We start from the raw sequence: 24,607 nt of genomic DNA on the forward strand, positions 1-24,607 counted from the left end.
CTTTGGAGCCGATAAAAATGTCCTAAAATTGATTGTGGTGCTAGTTGCACAACTCTGTGAATTTACTAAAAACCATTAAATACTTTAAATGGATGGATTTTATGGCATGTAAATAGTATCTCAATACAGCTGTTAAAAGAGATAATACAGTATTTCCTTAATTCTAGACACATATTCTTTCCCATTTTAGTTGTTTTTGCCATTGGGGTATATGTTACATTTTATATGTACATTTAACATGGTATTTGTTACTTAATCAATGGCATCTTAGAATCAAGGAAGTATGGTATATTTAATTCATGTTTTAAAAACCAGTATAGTGTTGCCTCTAAAATATATGGTTAATACATGTTAATTGGTGACTTTCCATAGACTCTCTCACTCCTCTTAGTCTTATAAATTCAGGTTCAAGCAATACCTGGAAGTTGCCATGCATTTAGTTGTTGGTGTCATTTCATTCTTTATTCACTAAGTTTTCACTTTCTAGGAGAATGTTAATTTTCAGGACAAAGAAAATAATTTTTTTTCTTTTAATGTTTATTTATTTATTTTTGGGGAGAGAGGTAGGGAGGGGCAGGAAGAGAAGAAGACAGAAAATCCCAAGCAGGCTCTGCACTGTTAGCACACTGTTAGGATTTCACAAACTGCGAGATCATGCCCTGAACCGCAATCAAGAGTTGGACACTTAACTGACTGAGCCACCCAGGTACCCCCAAGAAAATAACTTCTTATGATTTTTTTCTCCTCAGTGTGATGTATATCTTTTTCGTGTATATTCTTTGGGTTTGATGTAGTTTCCTTCAAAACTTACTGTAAAAATTAAGACAAATCTTCAAAAGAAATCTGTTGTTATAGCCATTTAAAAATTAATATCAATAAGTAATTTGCATAGGCCTACTCTTACTAAGAAATTATTAGAAATTACCACTAATAGTGAATTTATTGAGGGGCACCTGGGTGGCTCATTTGTTTAAGCATCCAACTTCAGCTCAGGTCATGATCTCACAGTCTATGAGTTCGAGTCCCGTGTTGGGCTCTGAGCTCACAGCTCAGAGCCTGGATCCTACTTCAGAATCTTTGTCTCCCTCTCTCTGCCCCTCCTCCGCTCATGCTCTGTCTGTCTGTCTGTCTGTCTCTCTCTCTCTCAAAAATAAATAAACATTAAAAATTTTTAAAACAAATAGTGAATTTCTTGAAATGAAGGTAATGTGTGTAAGGATTGAAAGATTTTGTATGCAGAAAAAAATTGATCAGTGAAGTTTAATACAGTGTAAAATGTTCTTCAGTATCTGTTATCTTCAATTTTATTAGGTTAAATACGTTGTTATGTATTAATTCTGACAACTAAACATAATATCCAAAGGTATTTATAGTATTTGTAATACTTCATTTTTTATTTGAATTGATAGTCTTTATTTTACTTTGGCTTTCTACCTAAAGAGAAATTATTTGGGCCAGGGAGTACATAATTACTCACTTAGTAATAAAATTTACAAATAAAATTGTGTTTTATGCATCTCTTGGGATGCTGGTGTAAAATATTAATGTGAGTAATGTTCATAGATGCTACTAAATAAAATCAATTACATTGTTAAGTAGTAACAGAAATAATTGGCTCAAACCTATAGTGCATTAATTCAATTTTTGTTGAACATCTACTACATGTCAGGTACTGTGCTGGGTGCTAGGAATAGAAAGCAAAGATATTTAGGATCTCACAGTCTAATACAGGAACGACAGGCAGTGAACAGTTATAATGCAGCATCACTAATTTGCTGATGGATCCCAGCACAGGGTTCTATGAGAACAAAGAGACAAAGCACCAAACCCTGTCACAGAGTCAAATGGCTTCCTGGATGAGGTGGCACCTGAGTTAAGTTCAAGTTGGAAAGGTAAGGAATAGAAGACATTCCATGCCAAGGCACAGTAACCACAAAGAACATAAATATAATAGATGAAGTAGAGATAAAAGGGTAGGCTATTCCTGACTGCTTGTCTTTGAAAAGAAGGCAAGAAGGAAGAAAAAAACAGAAAAGAAAAGAAAAGAAAAGAAAAGAAAAGAAAAGAAAAGAAAAGAAAAGGCAATAGAGGGAATGTGCAAATGAATGAGAAAGACAGTACCATGCCTAGACTGATTGTGTGCTGGTGACTGTGATAGTGATTGTGATAGGGGTGATTGTGGCTGGAGGAGAGAGTCAGTTAGACAAACAGAAATTGAAGATTTGGGAGGAGAAGGTGAGAGTTGATAACAGCCTTTCCTGTGTGTAGGGCATTGAGTGTTGTGCAGCAATTGCCACAATATGTTAATTGTTGGCGTATCTGACTCTGACTCAACTAAACTCCAGACTAGTTACCAAGTCATAATTGGTCTTTCTATTTCCAGGCCCTAGCATGCTAAATTACACAGAGCAGGCATTCAGTAAATAGTCTGTTAAGTAGTTAGGAGGTGGGAGTAGAGACCAAAACCCTGGATAGGAAGAAAATGATCTTTTCCACAGATAGGAGGAGAATCAAATGAGAAAAACAGGGCTGAAAACATAAAAATAAGGTATTATGTGTGTAATATGTGTTCTTTGGGGCAGGGTGTAGGGAGCAGGAAATTAAGGAGTTCTTGCTTTGTGGACATCTTTCTGGAAAATAGTCTTTTTTTTTTTTTTTACATTTTTTAACATTTATTTATTATTTTTGAGACAGAGCACGAGTGGGGGAGGGACAGAGAGAAGGAGACACAGAATCCAAAGCAGGCTCCAGGCTCTGAGCTCTCGGCACAGAGCCCGACATGGGGCTCGAACTCACGAACCGCCAGATCATGACCTGAGCTGAAGTCAGACCCTCAACTGACGGAGCCACCCAGGCGCCCCATCTGGGAAATAGTCTTAAGGGTTGTATTCAGCAGCCTAGGAAAAGAGTAGATAAAACATGTTGAATTGATCCAGGTATTTCCTTTAAGAAGGTCTATCTAAATTTTTTAAGTAACAAAAAATAGCTTATAGAAAGTTTCTATTTACTTGAATAACATGAAAAGTGTTTTTAGTGTAGGAATGTGCTTTGTATTTTTTCAGAGTAACAGCCATATTATAAAACACTCATGGAAGTTAATTCATCTTTATACTCTATACTTATTCGTGAGATTTATTATATAAAAGAAGCTACTCATTCTGTTGTAGGGTCAGAGAGATGTTTTCAGAGGGTTTTTAACCAGAAAGTTTGCTGAGATCTTAGTGACTGTATATTTAATTTCACCAGGATTTTGAAAGATATTTTTTTAAAAGCTGCATTGAGAATATGACTACTCTTCAAGGTCTTAAGTTAAAATTTTTAAGAGAAGAATTTTAAATGTGATGGAAACCCTATTTTTATGTTTCTTAACAGTTTTATTGAGGTAAAATGGATGTTTAATAAACTGCACATATTTGAAGTGTATATTTGATATGTTTTGACAAAATACACACACTGTTGAAACCATCAACCTTAAGATAACAAATATAACCATCACTCCCCAACATTTTCTTGTGTCCTTTGTAATATCTCACTTTTGCCGCTTTGTGCCCCTCTACCCATTGCCAGGCAACCACTTTCTGTCACTATACAGCAGTTTGTATTTTCTAAAATTAGAATCTTTCTTTTAAGTAGAAAAGATAATATTTAAGAATTTTAAATCTTTGAAAACATTTTAGTATTCGATTCTTTATATCTCTGGTTACGTGTAGTATGTTTAAGAACTTGACAATGGAAAAAACAGTCACCTAATAGCCAAAGGAGCCAGGATGTAGATTTAATCGGAAACCACATAGGAATGACTGCCTAATTATAGTGTGATTCACTAAATACTCTCTCTTCCCTCCCTTTCCCCAGTCCCCAAAAAAGGGGGAAAAATTGTAGGGATGAATGGAAAACTTGTGATTTTGCCATTAATAAAGTTTTACATGTTAATATATAGTTAGCACAACAGAACTAAAAATAATTTTTAAGGTTTTGGGCCAAATTTATTAAGCAATCTGCCTACGTAGATTACTTAAACCGGAAATCCAGTGTTTTAAAAAGTCAAGCCAGAATTTGTAAACGTGTCATGGAAAGATCTGAAATAAACCTTTTAAAGCTCTCTAGGCTGGGAATTTATAACAAAACTATTATTCACTGAAAATGTGTGTATGTGTATGTGTACTCTGCCAAAATAAGAAAACTTTCAAACACTTTAAAACCTTTAAAATACAATTTAAGTTGCCACTTACTGTAAGCTAATACTTTACAATATCAAAACTACCAACATGGAAAGCCAAAAATGTTTATGAATGTAGATAATTTTTTTTTGGATTCTGACTTGTACCTTTAGTAATATTTTCATTGGTTTGAAGCTGACAAATTATAATGTATTACCATTTATGAAATATTAGAATAGAAGTACAAATTGCATCAGAAGTATTGTTAAAGAAAAAGAATAAATGGCCACTTATAGAACAAAGAATCTGGGTGGAATTTCATTTGTGTTGTCATTCAAAAGATTTCAATGGTTGGGGCTCCTGGCTGGCCCAGTCGGTAGAGCTTGTGACCCTTGATATTGGGGTCATGAGTTTGGGCCCCACCTTGGGTGTAGATTACTTTTTTTAAAAAATTGAAAAAATATTTCAATGGTCAATTTTTTATTATACAGAATGCTTTCAATAGATAAGCCTATTATTCAGGTCTCATATTTTAAAGTGTACAAAGTATCACTATACCTACTCTCTTGGGCTGAATAATTATTTTATTTTTAAAGGTTTAATGAAGAGACTAGAGGAAGAGATAAAGTTTAATTCTTATATGGTAACTGAAAAATTTCCTAAAGAATTAGAGAGCAAGAAAAAAGAATTGCATTTTCTACAAAAAGTGGTTTCAGAGCCTGCCATGGGCCATTCTGATCTTCTTGAACTAGAATCTAACGTAAGTGGCAACCAGTCTTCTTTTTATAACTCCCAATTTTATCTCATCCCCAGTCCTGTGAAAATTATATGAACTGCTTTCTATGGTGTCCTGCTCTTGACTCTTAAGTTCCCCTGTGCTGAGTTGACAGTTTTTATGAGGAGTTGTTCTTTGTGAGAAATTATAGCATGTAATGCCGTTACTTAATCTACATGATGTTATACAGACTTAATCAACTGATTAGGAAACTAAACAGCTTGAATATATAAATTAATGCATATCATTGACTCATAGGTTTATGTATTCATAATATAATCATTTAGATGGTAAATTTTTAAATATTTTACATATCATTATTTTTTATTCCCAAGAATAATATTATAGCAATTTTATATTTAAAGCTATATTTTTATTTGCTTTTTCATGCCTGCTTTGGAATTACTAAAGTTTCTTGTAATGTTCATTGAAATTTGGTTTCATATTATTACATTTTTGTTCCATAGAAATAAAGCACCAATCAGATGTATATTTTTTAAAAATAAGAATTAAATGGTATGATGATTGATTGAAAGATTTTGGCTCACTAATCCATTAATGTGCGTAATATGTGCTTAATGCCCACTCTGATTAAATACATAATTCTGGCCATTTTATTCTTTTAATTTACTTAAAGAAATTAGATGTTCAAGTAACATTTAGCTCAAATTTAATGTCATAGAATTAACAGGAGTACTCTAGTCTTTTTAAAGGATAGTTATACTGAAGCCATGTAATTTTTTTTTTTTTATTTCTTGAGGGACTATCTACTTTTATTGGCTTTATTCACTTTTATTTTATTACATTTGGTAAAGGGTTAATGAGTAAGATAAATGGCAGCTATATAGAATCACAGATCATTAGAACAGGAAGGGTTATTAGATGTCATCCATGAACCCAAAAACTCTCAGTTGGGTTCATGAATTCCTTACACTAAATCCCTCGGGAATGTTAGTCTGGATTTTCTTTATCACTTGCAGTGACTTGTAAGTCATGACGTAGGTGAGGGATAACTTCAGATTTTTAGAAATTGTCTTTTTGATAATAATGTATAAAATTTCATGTAGAATACTTCAGGATAATTTCAACATGTATGGTTAAATCCATATAAATAATCAAAGTGTGTAAATATATATCATGAACTATGAAATGTAAATTGTTTCTAAAAATAATCATAGTAACCTACTTAGAACATTAATGGACCTGTTCCTCCCATGAAATCACTGAGATAAAAACTGAATTCAGGGACACCTGGGTGGCTCAGTCGGTTGAGCATCCGACTCTTGATTTTGGCTCAGGTCATGATCCCAGGGTTGTGGGATTGAGCCCCATGTTGGGCTCGGTGTTGAGGGTGGAGCCTGCCTAAGATTCTCTCTTTCTCTCCCCTCTACTCCTCTCCCCCATTTGTGTGTTCTCTCTTGCTCTCTTTCCCTCTCCCCTCCTCTCTTTCTGTCTCCCCCTCTCCCCCCACCCCTCTCTGTCACACACACACACACACACACACACACACACACACACACACACACACACACATACACACAACTATGTAAGTTCAAAGTTTGGTTTGGCTAGATGTTCCCTAGTTTATGTAATCATAGGGAGAATTTTAACCTTTTTTACTTTCATGCTGTTTTAGATAAATGAAATAAACACACAGATAAATCAGCTGATTGAAAAGAAAATGATGAGAAATGAGCCAATTGAAGGCAAACTCTCACTATACAGGCAACAGGTAAGACCACTCTTTTGGCTTTCATATTTAGATCTTTAATCTTATTGGTGAACATCTTCATAAATACCCTAGGCTGTGTTGTGGATAGTCTTAAAGTGAGAAGGAAGTAAAGAGTAAATGTTCTTGGGGCGCCTGGTGGCTCGGTTGAGCAGCCGACTTCAGCTCAGGTCATGATCTCACGGTTCATGAGTTCAAGCCTTGCGTCGGGCTCTGTGCTGACAGCTCAGAGCCTGGAGCCTGTTTCGGATTCTGTGTCTCCCTCTCTCTCTGTTCCTCCCCCGCTCGCCCTCTGTCTCTCTCTCAAAAATAAATAAAGATTAAAAAAAATTTTTTTTAAAGAATAAATGTTCTTCTGTTATTGCTAATCTCCAGATTATAAAAAAGAATTTGTGGAAAAACCATAAAGACACATGTTTGAGTTTGAAATTCAATACACCTGATAATGCTTAGTTTCCTTAGCATCTGCCAACTGTGATGATAGATCTATTTGTGCTTATATCTGTAAGTGTGGAATTTGATTAAAAAAAATTTTTTTAACATTCGTTTTTGAGAGATAAGAGAGAGACAGAGTATGAGCAAGGGAGGGGCAGAGAGAGAGGGAGACACAGAATTCAAAGTAGGCTCCAGGCTCCAAGCTGTCAGCACCGAGCCTGACGCAGGGCTCGAACCCACAAACCGTCAGATCATGACCCAAGCCAAGGTTGGACCCTAATCGACTGAGCCACCCAGGTGCCCCAAGACCCTATGGTGTTCTTTTAACATGTTCCTTTGTTTCCTGTATTTCCTGAAAATTCTGGTTTGATATTTTTTGGCAAGAATACTTTCTAGGTAGCATTATGTACTTCCATTTGGAGGTGATAATGTCTAATTGTCTCTTTTTTTTTGGAATGTTAACAGCCATTGATTATCATTGCTCATCTGTTAATTTCATTAGGGTTTATAAAATGTTGATACTTGGGGCACCTAGGTGGCTCAGTTGGTTGAGCGTCTGACTTTGGCTCAGGTCATGATCTCACGGTTTGTGAGTTGGAGCCCCATATCCACCTCGCCGCTGTCAGCACAGAGCCCACTTCAGATCTTCTGTCCCTCTCTCTCTGCACCTCCTCTGATCTTTCTCTCTCTCTCTCTCTCTCTCTCTCTCAAAAATAAGTGTTGTTAAAATCTGTTGATACTGTGATTCTTTCTTCAATTATTAGCTTGACTGCCTCTATGGAAAAACCTCTCATCAACTATTTGGTTAAACTGAGCTATAGTTCACATAGGAAAGGCAGGGTACATGCTTGATTCTTTATTTATCAGTTTTCAAAAAGAATTTGTTTCCTCCACCTCATTTTCATCCTCCAACAGTAAAAGTGATCAATCAAGGTTAGTTTTTAAGTTTTTGGTTCCTCATTTATTTAATAATTATGGGGTCTATCCACCAAGAAGAGCTAACAATTATAAATGTTTATGCACCGAATTTGAAAGCACCCAAATATATAAAACAATTAATCACAAACATAAGCAATCTTATTGGTAAGAATACAGTAATTTCAGGGGACTTGAATACTCCACTTATAACAATGGACAGATCATCTAGATATTTAACATCCTTATGAATCATAGATTTAATTCTATTTGATAAGTTTCTAGTATTTTCCTTGATGATGCTCAAATTGTCCCATTTTTTAATACTAGGAGGCTTTTCAAGTTAACTTTTGGTTCCTTTTTAATATTCTCTTCGTCTTTGATTATGTCTTTGCTTTCTGGTTTGATAAGAATATTTCTATGTTCATCTTTTATATTTCCTTCTCTAGGCTTGGAATTAGACTTCCTTCTATGAGCCTGATTTGTTTCATTAGGAAATGATATATAGCGAATGAAATTTGGGTATTAGGATTTCTCATTGCTCCTTGAGTGGCCCTTATTTTTAGGTCTTTTTTGTGGACAAAGCTAAGAAATAGTTTTTTTCTTCCTCTCTTCCTAATGTCACCCTGAGCTCATATTTACCCTACCAGTTTAGATTCAAGGCTACTGGGCTTCTGCTTAACCTCATCAGTCTCACATCTTTCTCCTTATCCCACACTGGAAATTCTGGTTCTCAGTAATACCAACATCATTTAATCCTTTATTTGCTTTAATCCACACTTTACACACAACAGTTTCAAAATAAAAGTAACAATACTACCACCAAAAATATGATTACTGCTGAAAATTGTTTTTTTATTTTGTTTTGTCCTTAGGATAAATGCCACTAGGAATATACAAATTACTGTTTTGAAGTCACTTAGAATAGGTCCTCTATATGGTTATGCCACACATTAAACTGGATACATATGTATGTTTATTTTTATTTTTAGGGATTAGTTTTATGATTATTTAAAATATTTACATGATTCCAAGTCAATTCTAAAAAACAAAAAAATATTCAAAGACATTTCTATCATCTACTCCTGTGCTATCTATCCTAATATTTTCTTCCCTCATAGGTAATTTTTTTTTTAATTTTTTTTCAACGTTTTTATTTATTTTTGGGACAGAGAGAGACAGAGCATGAATGGGGGAGGGGCAGAGAGAGAGGGAGACACAGAATCGGAAACAGGCTCCAGGCTCCGAGCCATCAGCCCAGAGCCCGACGCGGGGCTCGAACTCACGGACCTCGAGATCGTGACCTGGCTGAAGTCGGACCTTAACCGACTGCGCCACCCAGGCACCCCAATAGGTAATTTTTTAAAAATGTTTAAAGTCGGGGCGCCTGGGTAGCTCAGTCGGTTAAGCGTCCGACTTTGGCTCACTCAGGTCATGATCTCGTGGTCCGTGAGTTCAAGCCCCACGTCGGGCTCTGTGCTGACAGCTCAGAGCCCGGAGCCTGTTTCAGATTCTGTGTCTCCCTCTCTCTGACCCTCCCCCATTCATGCTCTGTCTCTCTCTGTCTCAAAAATAAATGTTAAAAAAATTTTTTTTTTAATTTTTAAAGCCAATTATTCCACTAAAAAATAATGTTATATAGGGGGACCTGGGTGGTTGGTTAAGTATCCAACTCGATTTTGGCTCAGGTCATGATCTCACAGTCATGAGAGCATTGAGCTCTGGACTGGGGGTGGAGCCTGCTTAAGATTCTCTCTCTCTCTCTCTCTCTCTCTCCCTCCCTCTCCCTCTCTCCCTCTCTCTCTCTCTCTCTCCCTCTCTCCCTCTCCCTCTCTCTCCTTCTCTCCCTCTCTCCCTCTCTCCCCCCCGTCATTCTCCCTCTCCCTCTCCCTCTCTCCCCCACCTCTCTCTCCCTCTCCCCGTCTCCTTCTGCCCCTCTCCCCTGCTCACGGGTGCACACATGTTCGCGTGCACTCTCTCTCGCTCTCAAGATTAAAGTAAAAAACAAAACAAAATAATAATATTATATATACATAGATCCATATATCTCCCTTCTGAGAGAAGGAATCACATACACACTTTTCTTTTTAAAATTCTTAACAGTATATGCTGCTAAATAGAATAATTTTTGTTCCTTTTTTTTACAACTTTATTGAGATACAATTCACATACCATATAATTCACTTGTAAAATGCACAATTCAGTGGTTTTTAGTATATTCACAGAATTGTGCAACCATCACCACAATCAATTTTATTTTATTTTATTTTTTTAGTGTTTATTTGTCTTTGAGAGAGAGAGTCCAAGGAGGGGAGGGGCAGAGAGAGAGACACACACACACAGAATCCAAAGCAGGTTCCAGGCTCTGAGCTGTCAACACAGAACCCGACGTGAGACTCAAACCCACGGACAGTGAGACCATTGACCTGAGCTGAAGTCGGACGCTTAACTGACTGAGCCACGCAGGCACCCCCCACCACAATCAATTTTAGAACGTCTAAACCTATTAGCAGTTACTTCCCATTTCCTTCCCAACCTTCAGCCGTAGGCAACTACCAGAGACCAAGCTGTCAGTATAGATTTGCCTGTCATGGACATTTCATATTCATTGACTCAAATGATATGTGACCCTTTGTGACTGGATTCTTTCACTTGGCATAGCTTTTAAAGTTCATCCGTGTTGGGGCACCTTGGTGGCTCAGTTGGTTGAGCATTCAACTTCTGCTCATGTCGTGATCTCACAGTTTGTGGGTTCGAGCCCCCCATCAGGCTCTGTGTTGACAGCTCAGAGCCCAGAGCCTGCTTTGGATTCTGTGTCTGACTAGCTCTCTGCCTCTCCCCCGCTCATGCTCTGTCTGTCTGTCTGTCTCTCTCTCTCTCTCTCTCAAAAATAAATAAACATTAAAAAAAAATTTCAAGTTCATCCATGTTGTAGCATGAGTCAGTACTTCATTCTTTTTGTTACTGAATAATATTCCATTGTATGGATAGATCATGTTTTGTTTATCTATACATCAGTTGATGGACATTTGGGTTATTTCTACCTTTTGTCTATTATGAATAATACTGCAGAGGACATTCTTGTACAAGTGTTTGTATGAAAATATGGTTTCATTTCTTTTGAATATATTCCTAGGAGTGTAATTGCTGGCTCATTTGATAATTCTGTGTTTAACATTTTGAGGAAATGCCAGACTGTTTCCAAGCCAGTCCTACCAACACTGTATGAACACATTCATTCCTCCACATTCTTGCCAACACTTGTTATTATCTGCTTTTTCCTTTTTATCATAGCCTTCTTAGTTGGTATGCTTATTCCAGTTCATGGTACATAGTATCCCACTGAGTGCTTATACCACCTTTCATTCAGCCAGTCACTAGTTGATGGACATTTGGGTTGTTGCCATTCTTTTGCAATTGCAAGTCATGCTTCCATGAACAGATTTTTGCCTATGTCTTTGCACATGTTTGCCAGCGTTATCGTCAGGATATAGTCCCAGAGGTGAGATCGCTCCATCAAAGGGTAAATGTGTATGTAACTTTGTTAGATGTTGCCAAATTCCTCTCCATAGAAGTTGCAGCATTTCTTGTTCCCACCTGCCATGCAAGAGAGTGCCTGCCTCCTCACTGCCTCCAATATGTGGTTGAACTTTTAGAGTTTTGCCATCCTTGTAGATAAGAGATGGTAACCTGTGATAGTTTTAATTTTCACTTATCTTATTATAAACAAGGTTGAGCATCTTCTCACATGAGTAACAGTTGTTTTAATTCTTTTTCTGTGAATTGTCCCTTCACGTCCATATCCCCACTTCTCTATAGGGTTGTTGGCCTTTTTTCTTTATGTATTAGAAGTATTTACTCTTTGTCTGGTTTATAATTGTAACGTTTTCCTCCAGCTTGGTGTTTGCCTTTTTATTTGTTTATGGTGCTGTTATATCACCATGGGAAAGTTCTTCATTTTTATGAAATCAAATTTAATAGTTCTTTCTCTTATTATTTTACGTTTTGAGTCATATTTAGGAACATTTTTCCCTCTTGTAAGTTATAGTGAAATTTACTCAGGTTTTCCTTTTGGATTTCTATGATTTAATTTTTTATATTTAAATCCCTGATTTATTTAGATTTTTTTCTGGTTATATGCTATTTATTGTATATGGCTATCCAATTATCTAATTGTCCTAATATCAGTTAGTAAAGAATACATTTTTCACCTATGGATTTGAGATTCTGACTTTGTTTTATTTCAAATTTAAGAATGATACTGGATTGATTTGTGTATTTTCTATTGTTCCATTGGCCTGTCCAGGTACACATATTAACTTATTTGCAGAAGCTTTATAGTCAAGTTCAAATAACTGATAAAAGTACCCACCTTCACCTCCAATTGCTCTACTTTTTCAGGGTTTTCCTTGCAATTCTTGTTTGTATGTTCTTTCAGTAAGCTTTATTACCAACTTGCCTAGCTCTTGAAAAAAAAACCATAGTTTTTTAATTATTGGGTTTGCTTTATATTTATCAGTTACTTCAGAACTTACATCTTTATGATATTTGATCTTTATGATATGATGTTCTTCCCATCTAAGAACATGTTATGTGTCTCCATTTGTTCAAGTTTATGTTTTTTGTCTTTCAGGAGTGTTTGTTTTCCTCAAAGTTTTGGAACTTCTCTTGGCTCCACATTTTATTTTTTGCTTTTATAACTGAGGGCTTTCCTCCCTTATGTCTTCTGACTGATTTGTCTATGAATACTACTGATTTGTTTACTATGGTTTTCCCATGGTTTCTCTTCTCTTTTTTTTAGACATATAATCATATACTATGAAAACTCCAACTTTTCCTGTCAAATTCTTATGCTTCTAATTGCTTTCTCCTGTCTAATGGTATGAGCAAATACCTTCAACACAATATTAAATTATAGTAGAGATAGTGGGCGTTTTTACCTTGTTCCAGACTTAGTGGGAGATACTCTCATGTTCATTAAATAAGATCCTGTTTTGGACTGAGGTTTATATTTATTTATTTTATTGTGTTAAGGAGGTATACTGTCAATTCCTGTATGCTTCTGGTACTCATCATTTCTTCTCTCTTTTTATGGCTGGAATAATTCTATGGGGAGAAACATTCCTTCGTCATCTGTCTTTTCATTTTTTAGACAGAAAGAATAGACTGGTTTAAAGGGTTTGTATTAGAGATTTCCCCTCTCCTGTCAAGTTTGTGTGAAGAAAATATTTGTACTATTTCACTTAAGAAGACAGTTTGGCTAATGTTTTTCTTACACTAGTACAGCTGTGGTTCATTTGAGGAAATCCCCCAAGAGTTGCTAAGTAATGGAAAGTGCTGTGTTCATGGCTGAGAACAGCCATTTGGATTGTGTAAACATTTGCATAATTCCGGTGAGTCAGATGTTTGGTTTCAAACCTGCACTTCATTTATTAGAATGCCCCAAATATAATAGATGTTTTAACATTTCATTTTAAAAGTATGGCTATTGGGGCGCCTGGGTGGCGCAGTCGGTTAAGCGTCCGACTTCAGCCAGGTCACGATCTCGCGGTCCGGGAGTTCGAGCCCCGCGTCAGGCTCTGGGCTGATGGCTCAGAGCTTGGAGCCTGTTTCCGATTCTGTGTCTCCCTCTCTCTCTGCCCCTCCCCCGTTCATGCTCTGTTTCTCTCTGTCCCAAAAATAAATAAACGTTGAAAAAAAAAATTAAAAAAATAAATAAATAAATAAAAGTATGGCTATTGAATTTAGGTAAGATAACCTGTGTTGTAGTTTTGAGAATAAAACATTCTTGTTTTCTTCTGGTGAAAGGAAAGCTACCATGAAGAAAAACACTAGAAGTAGGGATAGCTTCTATTTGCTTACCTAGAAAGTATCTTCATTAACATTTGAGTGTTACCTGACAATATTTGAATATGTATAATACTATTGTATTTTTGTTTCTCTGCTGATATAGCGGTATTTTCAGGGCTTTTGTCTTCCAAAATGTCTTTGGGTTGATATTTAATATACATTACATGCTCATATTAAACATATAACTAGGGATGACAGGTAGTAGGGTATTGGTTAGGAGAAGCCAACTAGATATTGAAAGTTTAGCTTGGGAAAATCTAAAAAATAAATAATTTCACAAGATAATAGAAAGTTGATTGTATGTCTAATTTCACATTCATATTTTATACTCAATTAGGCATCCATCATTTCTCGTAAAAAAGAAGCCAAAGCTGAGGAACTTCAGGAAGCGAAGGAGAAGTTAGCCAGCCTAGAGAGAGAGGTATCAGTGAAGACAAATCAGACCCGCGAATTTGATGGTACTGAAGTTTTGAAGGGAGATGAGGTAAGTTGAGGTATCTAATGGGACAAAGTTATGAGTATTGCTTTTGTTTGAAACCATTCATGTGTTTTACTTTTTTTGGTTTAAATGTCAGTAATGGAAAGTTCATCTTATTTTATAAAACCTATTTATTTAAAACTGAAAAGTCTTGGGGCGCCTGGGTGGCGCAGTCGGTTAAGCGTCCGACTTCAGCCAGGTCACGATCTCGCGGTCCGTGAGTTCGAGCCCCGCGTCAGGCTCTGGGCTGATGGCTCGGAGCCTGGAGCCTGTTTCTGATTCTGTGTCTCCCTCTCTCTCTGCCCCTCCCCCATTCATGCTCTGTCTCTCTCTGTCCCAAAAATAAATAAAGGTTGGAAAAAAAAAAAACTGAAAAGTCTTTGCAATGGTATTAAGATATTCTTGATGTATAATGACATAGATCTTAGTGATTTAACAACATAATATTCCAAATTTTCCCTTTTTAATTGGGTGAATTTATATTGGATTTATTTATTATAAGTATTAAGTTATAAAAGTAAAACAAAATGACTAGGAATTAACAGGTAAGACAAAAATTCATATTCCTTGATAAATGTAATTCCATAAAGGGCTGAGAAAATATCATGACTCAGTTACTTTGTCAATAATGTGTATTTGGCCACTGAGACTGGTACCATTTAAATGACTTCATTGTAGGAGTACTACATGGCAATGAGAAAGAATGAAATATGGCCCTTTGCAGCAATGTGGATGGAACTGGAGAGTGTGATGCTAAGTGAAATAAGCCATACAGAGAAAGACAGATACCATATGCTTTCACTCTTATGTGGATCCTGAGAAACTTAACAGAAACCCATGGGGGAGGGGAAGGAAAAAAAAAAAAGAGGTTAGAGTGGGAGAGAGCCAAAGCATAAGAGACTGTTACAAACTGAGAACAAACTGAGGGTTGATGGGGTGTGGGAGGGAGGGGAGGGTAGGTGATGGGCATTGAAGAGGGCATCTTTTGGGATGAACACTGGGTGTTGTATGGAAACCAATTTGACAATAAATTTCATATATTAAAAAAAAAAGAAAAAATAGATGACTTCATTGTAGATGCTTATAAATTTTAAAAATACAACTATATCTAATGTTGCTATACACTTAAATTTTTGAACAATGTTTCAATAGCTGTTATTTCATTTATCCTTCTTTCAGACTCATGAGATTAGTAGGACAAGTAATATTGTCATTTATATATATGGCTAAATTTAAGCACCAAAAATATAATTCCCCATCTCATTTTCATAAAATTAACTCAAGAATGAATGAATGGATGAGTGAAGCAAAATATCTTGTGTGAAGGACAGTGCTTTTTTTTTTTTTTAAGCAAATCAAGAGATAGGTATAGGTTATATTTTAATTCCTAAACATTGCCTATACTTTACCACTTCCTACAGCTTACTTATTTTATATTAGCTACTTAGCTACTAGGCCTCAGAAAAAGCTACTTTGAAAAGCTGCTCGCATCCAAACTTCAGTTTTGGCTTTGAATAGCTATAGAATTCATACTGTTACAAATTGGCAGTGAACCTTCACTGTGCCAAACACAAGTGAGTTGTTCCCATGGTGCCACTTTTCTCTGTGGTACTTGTGATTGTAGCCTCCCAATATGCCTTTAGCTTTTGGGGAAGTAGTAGATTTCAACAGTCAGCACTTGACTGAAAAATTCCTTTGGCTTTTAACATCCACGTCCAGATTGCTTTAAGAGATGGGAATATTTTAAATGTTACTTGGAAGCCAACGGGGTGTGCTTTGTGACATCCTTGCTATCCAAGGGGGGAAAGGTTAATTATGCAACAATCTTGTTTTATAAAAGGCCATGCTTCCTCCTAGCATTTTTGTTTTTTTCTTAAGAAAATGCTGCCCAACTGACAAGAAATACTAATTGCTATGGCCACAGTTGGCATGAATAGTGCTTATAAATTCAGTGTTAGATATTCCTTCTATGCAAATGTGAGGGTATAGAACGTACTGTCAACCTATTAGGTTTTATTTTTGATAAATTATGGTGAATAGAAGTGTCTGATGACAGAAAAAGGCATACTTTTCTTAAAGGGAAAAAGGTAACTTTGGAAATGAGGTCAACCTAATTTTTAAACAATATCTGGTCAGAAACTAGAACAAATTAAGTAAATCATTTGGCAGTTACCTAAAAGAACAGAAGGTATTGGGGAACATTAAGCATAATTTTGTAAAGAACAAATCTTGGTAGACCAGTTTTATTTTCTACTTTGATAAAGTGGCAGACCATATGGACAAAAGGGAGGAAGTTTGTTATACTTAAAATTATATAACATAGCTGGACTTCACTGAGGTTTCATTTGGTATCACATGGTAATCACCAAAAAATCGTGTTTTTTTGCCACCCATCTGTTAACACAGTTGGTGAGACGGCATCGAGAAGTAGTAGCATGGTATTTGGAAAGAGTTTCTATGGCAGGAGTCACAAATAGGAGAACAAAGAAGGGCGGGCTAACATTTATTGAGCACTGTTTATACAAGGCTCTGTGCTAGATGCTTTGCAAACACACACTCCTTTACTTCTTGTGTTCTTATTCCTGCTGTTCCCATTTTGCAGCTGGGTGAAGCTCAGGGAGATTGTAGATGCACTTCGAGGTAACAAGTGGCCAAGCTGGAATCCAGGTCTCTCTCACCTGTTCCTATAGACCTGAGCAAATCACTTCTCCATCTGTAAAATGGGGATGATTGCTCTTCACTGTCATTATGAAGAACACGCAAAATAATGGATGTCACAGCTTCCCAGTCAACATATAACATCTGGCATCCAGAAGTCATTCCTACGGGTCTCATGTCACTGCATGTGTGAGAAGCGGTGTAGTGGAATGGTTATGGGCATGAGCTCTAGGATTTGATTGTTGGAGTGCAGATCCTGGCTTTGTCATCTTACTGGCTGGGCAACATTGGGCAGATTCCTTAACCTCTTTGTACTCAGCTGTAAAATGTGACTTTTATTGCTATATACCTCCTGGAATTATTACTGTGCAGATTAAACGAGTTAATACCTGAAAAGTGCTTAGAATAGCACTACCACATGCTAAGTGCTCAATAAATGCTAGCACCTGATATTTTTATATTTTCGTCAGTCACTTGAATGAAGAGTTTGAAAGCTAAGAATATAGTTTGCAGCTTAAAACTTGAACTTAGTATTTCCAAAACTGGGTGCAATTCAGTAGAAATAAATATGAAATAGTTTGTTTGTGGATAAATGATTTACACAGATTCAGGATGGGATGAGATAACACTAATGAGAGTCGTTTTAGCTGCTATCCACTGAGCAGTTACTGTGTGCTCAATCTTTAAAAACATATCGTTGGTGATGGTTGCACAACAGTGTGAATACACTTACTGCCACAGAACTGTACCCTGAAATATGGTTAAAATGATAAATTTTATACCGTGTATGTTTAATCACAGTAAAACACACATGTAATATATCCTGATTCATCCTCTCAAAACACTTGTGAGGTAAACAATATCTGCATTTTGTAATTGAGAAAATAAGATTAGAAAAGTTTAAGTAACTTGCCTAATGTCATACAGTTAGTGAGTTGCAGAGTAAGGATTTGAACTCGGGTCTGACAGTCACAAACTGGAAACGTTAGCCAGGTAGAAACTGTACGACAGCCATTTGTTTGGATACAAACCTTCATTCCTTGATTATCCATATGTGATTGTTTGATTAATCTTTTCTTAGAAAAATTTAGGAATGTGACTGTTAATGAGGATAAATACTATACATATAGTAATTTATATTCCTTTGTCATTTTCTTTTTAGAGGTCAGCTAGCAGTTTTTAAAGTTCAGTATTGAAGTATGCATTTTGATGCTTCCCCTGCCATTAAAGTTATTATTCCAGATGTTGCATTTTGTCTGAGAATTTTAGCTCTTCTGTTTGCAGATGACAGGTACTACAGGCATTTGTGCTTCACTAGACTCTCATTAGTATTCCCTGGATGTTTCTTATTAATAATAGATGAAGTGTCTAAAAATTCTCCTTTTTCTTTCATTGTACTTTGGTTATCATTTTAACATTTTAGTTTCATTGTATTGCCTTGCTTAATTATGGCAGTAAGCATAGGAATGTGTTTATTTCTTATGCTGCCAGACTTCTAACGTGGGTAGGAATTTCTTGAACTGTTGAAATTACCTTCTCAGTGATAGAGATTTTCTTGCCAGTCTAGTCTATCTTGATTTCTTTTTCTTCACACCAGTATTTTTCAGGTGATAAGAAGGTTAAACTTAGAGACTAGAGTCTCTTAACATAACTGAAAATTGATACTAATGAATATGTTTCTGTGTCTTGAAGCTTTTTATATTGGACTTAAGTATGTAGTAATTAAGCACAAATCCGGTTGAATTGATATTCTCAAAGAATTTTGAATGCTGTCATCTCTGAGAGAAGTTACCCAAAAAATACCATGAAGCTTCGTCCCTAACACTGACCTGTTTGTCATTCTTATCAATAATTTAGATTAATTAATAATTAATGTTTATTATGCAGTTACACTGTGCCAGGCACCATATTAGGCTTCTTATATACATTATCTCATTTTTTTCATTGAACAACTCTAATTGTTACGATAATTATTCAAGTTTTTACAATTATGGGAACCGAGGCAAAGGGAGGATTTATGCTAACTCACCAAGATCACATGGCCAGTAAGTAGCGGTGCCATGATTTGAACTGAGGTGGTCTGCCTCCTAAACCCTTACTAATTTTCACATGACAGGAAGCCAGAAGGAATAGTCAGCGAGAGACAGATGATAGAATTGGGATTCAAAGTCATCTTGGAAGCCAGGAGCATTGTGCTGAAACAAACAAAATGCTGTTAATAGGATGATAAACACAATGTTGTAGAATTCAAGTTCTGTCTGCCATCTCAACATATCACCCATGAATAATGCAGCATTAGAAAACAAATTATTATACTCCATTAATAAAAATGTAATATCCCATTTATGGTGATATTATGCCTGGAATGTTATGTTACAGTTTTGGCATATGTGTTAAGAAGGACATAGTCAAGGCAGAGTCCAGGTGTAGGTGACCAAAATGGATGAAAAGTCTGGAAACTTTCGTAGAGAGAATTGATTATGTATTAACTGAGCACACACACACACACACACAAAATAGAATTGCACTTAAATTTCAGAAGGATTATGGAAAGGATGGTGTGCAGAAAAAGAGTTAACATAGCAGGCCTGAAACTGCTATTCTTAGAAAATCTTGTTTGCAAGGTTGGCCCTTGTCTGGCATCTAGGAACTTTGATTTTAGAAAGATTTCCACCATTCCCCAATAAGAATTGCTCACTGTGCCTGAACTGTGTGTACAAAGAAAGTGGTTTATGTTGAACATCTGCTTTCCTTCTCAGAGCCTGGGATTTAGGTAAGGGCTAGGCAGACAGTGTGCCTCTGTGGCCAGCCCCCAAGTAAAATGCCTGAGCACAGAGTCTCTAATGAACTTACCTGGTTGGCAGCATTTCACACATATTGTTACAACTCATCACGTATTGTTACAACTCATTGCTGGAGGAATTAAGGGAGAAGACTCTTGGAAGCTTGCCCCTGGTTTCCTCTGGATTTCACCTCATGTGCCTTTTCCTCTTGCTGGTTTTGCTTTTATGTTTTCACTGTAATAAAGCATAGCCAAGAATACGACTATATGCTGAGACCTGTGAGTCCTCCTAGCAAACCATTAAACCTGGGAATGGTTTTGCCCCCCCCCAACACAAATCGGTTAATATTCTTGTTTGACAGAAGGCAGAATTAGGACCAATGGTTAGAAAGAAATATTTGATTGACTATATTTGATTGACTACTGAAAATTTTCTACAACTTAAGCTTTCTTCAGTCCTGAAGCAGGCTGCTTTGGTGAAGCAGAGTGCTCCAGCATTTAAAATATTCTGACAGAACCTGGATGAGAGACATTTTAAAAGTAACATGCGCAGTTAGTAGAAGAAAGATTGTACTGGATCAATGTTTGGGGTTTTTTTAATCTTAAAAAATCTGACTATACAAGTAATACCTGAATACATTCTTGTGGTATGAAAATGAAGCAATAGGCATAAAGTAAAAGTCTTCCTTGACTGCCTCCCACCCCCAATCCCAGTTCCTCAGTCCCTTTACCAAAGAGAAGCCACTGCTTCCAGGTTTGTGTGCCCTTTCTTTTCAGTCCTTTCTCTAAAGACAGATGTAGATCCTACCGTTCTGTGGTTTGTAAAAATGTAAATGGTATTATACTATGTGTATTGTGCAACTTGCTCTTAATAAAATGTCTTGGAGATTTTTCCATGTCCATAATGAGGAGATTAAGAGAATTCTGTAGAAGTTAACAGAATCAGCTCTGGAGCCAGAACACCTGTGTGCAGATCTCTGCTCTGCCACCTGTTAGCTATTCAACCTTAACATGTTACCAAACTCCTCTGGGCCTCAGTTTCCTTGCCCATAAAGTGGGTGCAACTGCTGTGGAAAACAGTATGGCAATAATTCAAAAGTCAAACACAGAATTACCATATGACTCAAAAATTCCCCTCTGAGGTTAGAATCCTCATGTGATTTTCTGTTAGGATTTTCTAAGTGCACATTATTGCTATTATTCCAAGTTATGGTAACTTCAGATATTTGGACAGGATTTTAATATTAAGTAACCTTAGTTTTCCATAATTTGGAGTGCTTTTAAAATGTTTACACAGAATTCTCCAACCTTCTGCAGGATTCAGTGTGAGAAAAAATAGGAAAACATAGTATTATATACCCTAATATAATAGCTAATGGTCAGACATCTGACTCTGAGTTGTCAATAAATTAACATTGCTGTGGTCAATGTGATTTTTGAAGATAGCATAATAACTAAGTAGCACGTCTTCCAGAATATATACCCTGTTATTGTTTCCCCAGCTCATAGCCCATGGCCCTGAAATGTACTTCCATAGCACTCTGTTCCTGTGTGTTGTAACAGAACACACTTAAGATCACTTGTTCAGTTTCTGCTTCCCCTGAGAAAGCAGTGAGCTCCATAGTGGCAAGAGCATATCTATTGTTCACCATCATATACTTAATACTTGGCACATAACAGACACTTGGTAAATGTGTGGAAACCTGAAAGTATATAATGTAGTCTAGACGTGTGTATGTCTTTCATCAGAAAAGTGATAATATTAAAAATGTCTTGGTCCTTTTTAGTAGGCTTTGGTTGATAAGAAAAGTTATTTATATTAATTCTTCAACCTAACCATAGTTGCATATTTCATTGTATAGATATTTCATTGTACAGATTCATTATTTTTGGATACCTGACCACACACCTAAATTTACCATTTAATCTGGTAGCCTCCATTAATTCTTAGGTAAGTACAATTTTGCTATTTTTTTCTTTGCTCTTCCATTAAGAGAGAGACTCAGATGAGCAAAGAAAGAGCCTGTGCCTCTTGTAAATAGTTCCACATAGCTACTGATCATTATTGTCTTAGTCACCTTCATATCTCAGAATCTCTGCTTTAATTATTTGAAAAAGCAAACAGAAAATCTGCCCCAGTGATATAGTGCTGGTCCCCTTCCTAGAGCTGTCATTCAGATGAATGCCTGCCTTTGGGGTCTGAACATTTTTATAGCAACAAACGAACCTCTGGTTAAAGTCCCACTGGCACTTCATGCAATCAAAGGTCACTCCTGGTTAATGGTGTGTGAGTATAGAATCCATTGTGTTTTGTTCCCTAACCATTACAAGAAGCTCACCTGTTTTGCAGCTATGGCTGCTTTAAAAATGTGCTTGGTCAAATAATGTTTATGAGAAGCTTTAGAAAGTTCCAACCAGTTCATTCTACAGCTACTGATAGAAATCCTAGAGCTAAATTGCAAAGATTATGAAATCTTCTTTAAATACTTCAAAGAGAAGCACAGCGAAGATAAGGGAATCCTGGCAAGGTTTGCTGCAGCTGTCAGATCCCGAAAAATTAGGAATCAAATTTTGACACTTGTAATTGAATCATCCACCCTTCTAAGTGAGCCCAGGCAAACCTGTGATATTTTTAGAACCTTTCAAACCACATCACACTCTTTAAAGTTCATAGCAGGACCCAAGGCCCCTAAAATTTCCCAAGAGATGGAACAAAACAGAATCAAATAAATTTAGCTCAATCTGCTAGAATAGAAGTAGTGTATTTATGCATGCAATCTAGGTAATGCCACAGTTTCAACTGAAAATTTGAAAACTTTTCATTGAAAAATTTTTTGAGAGTTAACTGCTTGGACAGCCATTGAAAAATCCATTAACTCTAATATAATAACAGCTGTGCAGTGGTGATTTGATTTATAATAGAAGCATAGAGACCTTGGACAGTATGATTAACTGTGTTTCACAGATGGATGTTCCTGTGCCACAAGTTTCATTTAAGACAGATTTCTACCAGCATGTATCATATTGCTTATTATAGATTCTCTCAAAAGAATTAGCAGTTAATTATATTGCTTATGGTTGGCTTGGTGAGATTTTCTAATTTAGAGTTAAAAACATAATACTAACAGGTTGGAAAAGGTTAGATTAGTATTTGTATGTGTGTCTGTGTTGGCATTAGTTATGATGAGTGATTTGAAAAGACTGTCATTTTAACAGAAAACAAAGGTTGCTTTGAAACATTTTGTCTTGCCTTAAAACAAGTAGCAAGTCTGAGACCAGACTTCAGGGAGTCAAAATGATTTATTGGAGCATAACATGAAAAGACGACCTCTTCAGGTTTTCTACGAGTCTGAATTCAGCCAGAAGACACTGACAAATGGGTGAAAAAATCGTGACCATAGGGCATATTCATGCTACTCTTGAACAGTCATCTGACACCTAACTCTCTTGGGCCTATTTCTGTAGTTTTCCATGCTTAAAAATCATTTGATGAAATAACTGACCAAGATGTGATTGAATTAATAAATGGAAAATAGCATGCATATTGGACTAACAGGATTTGAGGACAAAAGCATTCATTCTAGTCCAGTTTTTTTTTAACTTGCTGAGCTTTGGTGAGTTGTATTAATTTCTCCATAGGTTTCTTTCTTTATAAAAGGGAAGTAGTGCTTTTTCAAAAAAAAAAATAGATCTTTATGGTTCTTGACAATATATATATTAAATGGGAGTCCTCACAGCTAATTACTGTGGAAATAGTTTCATGCTGGATATTGAGGTGGAGAATTTGCAGCAGGAGCAGAGATTCTGGTTTCCGTGTAAATATCCAGAATGATGCCTGGAATCTAATAATGCTTTTGAGTTCCAGATAAGCTTGAAGAGCATTCGTAAATGGTTACATACTCAAGGAAATAAGCTGCTTTGTCCATTTAAAAAGCTAGCCCAGATTTTGATCATTATTATTAAAGGTTCTAAAACATATTAAGTGGATAAAAGGAGAAAGAACATCTGGCAAATTCCATTTTGATCACAAAGGAGTAAAATTAGTCCTGAAGCTAGAAGCTAGCACTATAAAGCCTTAATCTTATTGATCTCAGAGAATGATGGCTGTTCTTTCATAAATGACAAAGTTAGGTTACAAATGCATGTTGGTCCAAATGTTTAATAATAGCTGCTATAATGGGCCTTCCTGCACAATGTAAAGCTTTATAGTTCATTTTAATGACAAATTTGCTTGATTGACCTGCAATAGTGCACTATAGAAAGCTTTTCCCTAATGATCCAAGGATTTGTTGCTTATCTCCTATGCCAGACTCCCTTTAAAAATTATTTTTAAAATATTTTTAAACTAAAATATTTTTTAAGTTATTTAAGAAAGAAACCTTAAAGAATTCACTAATAATCCTACTTTCCCAATACAACGGCTATTTTTCTTTTAAAAAAAATTTTTTTTAATGTTTATTTATTTTTGAGAGGGAGAAAGAGTGTGAGTGGAGTGGGGCAGGGGGGAAGAGAGAGAGAGAAGGAGACGCAGAATCCAAAACAGGCTCCAGGCTCTGAGCTGTCAGCACAGAGTCCAGTGCGGGGCTCAAACTCACGGACTGCGAGATCATGACCTGAGCCAAAGTTGGATGCTTAACCGACTGAGCCACCCAGGCACCCCACAATGGCTGCTTTTATTTCTTAATTCTCTTGGTGTGTGTATCTATACACACACTCCAAGAATATAGATTTGTAATTGCTTGCAATAGTGATTATTCTGTTTTAGCTCTAAAGAGCATCTACCACACTTACATTTTTACTTTTCTGCTTACTCTAATTACTTGAC

The 24,607-nt window shown here is 36.3% G+C and overlaps 1 protein-coding gene across 10 annotated transcripts in view; it reads left to right on the forward strand.

Annotated features, from left to right (window-relative positions):
- The window catches only part of IFT81 (intraflagellar transport 81), a 192,456-nt gene that overhangs the window by 117,300 nt on the left and 50,549 nt on the right, over nucleotides 1-24,607 (forward strand). For all 10 annotated transcript variants that reach the window (XR_006293860.1, XR_006293861.1, XM_043557537.1 and 7 more), the window contains 3 exons: nucleotides 4,757-4,920; nucleotides 6,572-6,667; nucleotides 14,202-14,348. Coding sequence is in view for 8 of the 10 variants with exons in the window: in XM_043557537.1 (XP_043413472.1) it covers nucleotides 4,757-4,920; nucleotides 6,572-6,667; nucleotides 14,202-14,348 (407 nt within the window). In the remaining 2 variants the exon portion in view is untranslated. The remainder of the gene's footprint in view (nucleotides 1-4,756; nucleotides 4,921-6,571; nucleotides 6,668-14,201; nucleotides 14,349-24,607) is intronic.

The sequence above is a fragment of the Prionailurus bengalensis genome, chromosome D3 (genome assembly GCF_016509475.1).
Source record: "Prionailurus bengalensis isolate Pbe53 chromosome D3, Fcat_Pben_1.1_paternal_pri, whole genome shotgun sequence".
Taxonomy (NCBI): Eukaryota; Metazoa; Chordata; class Mammalia; order Carnivora; family Felidae; genus Prionailurus; species Prionailurus bengalensis.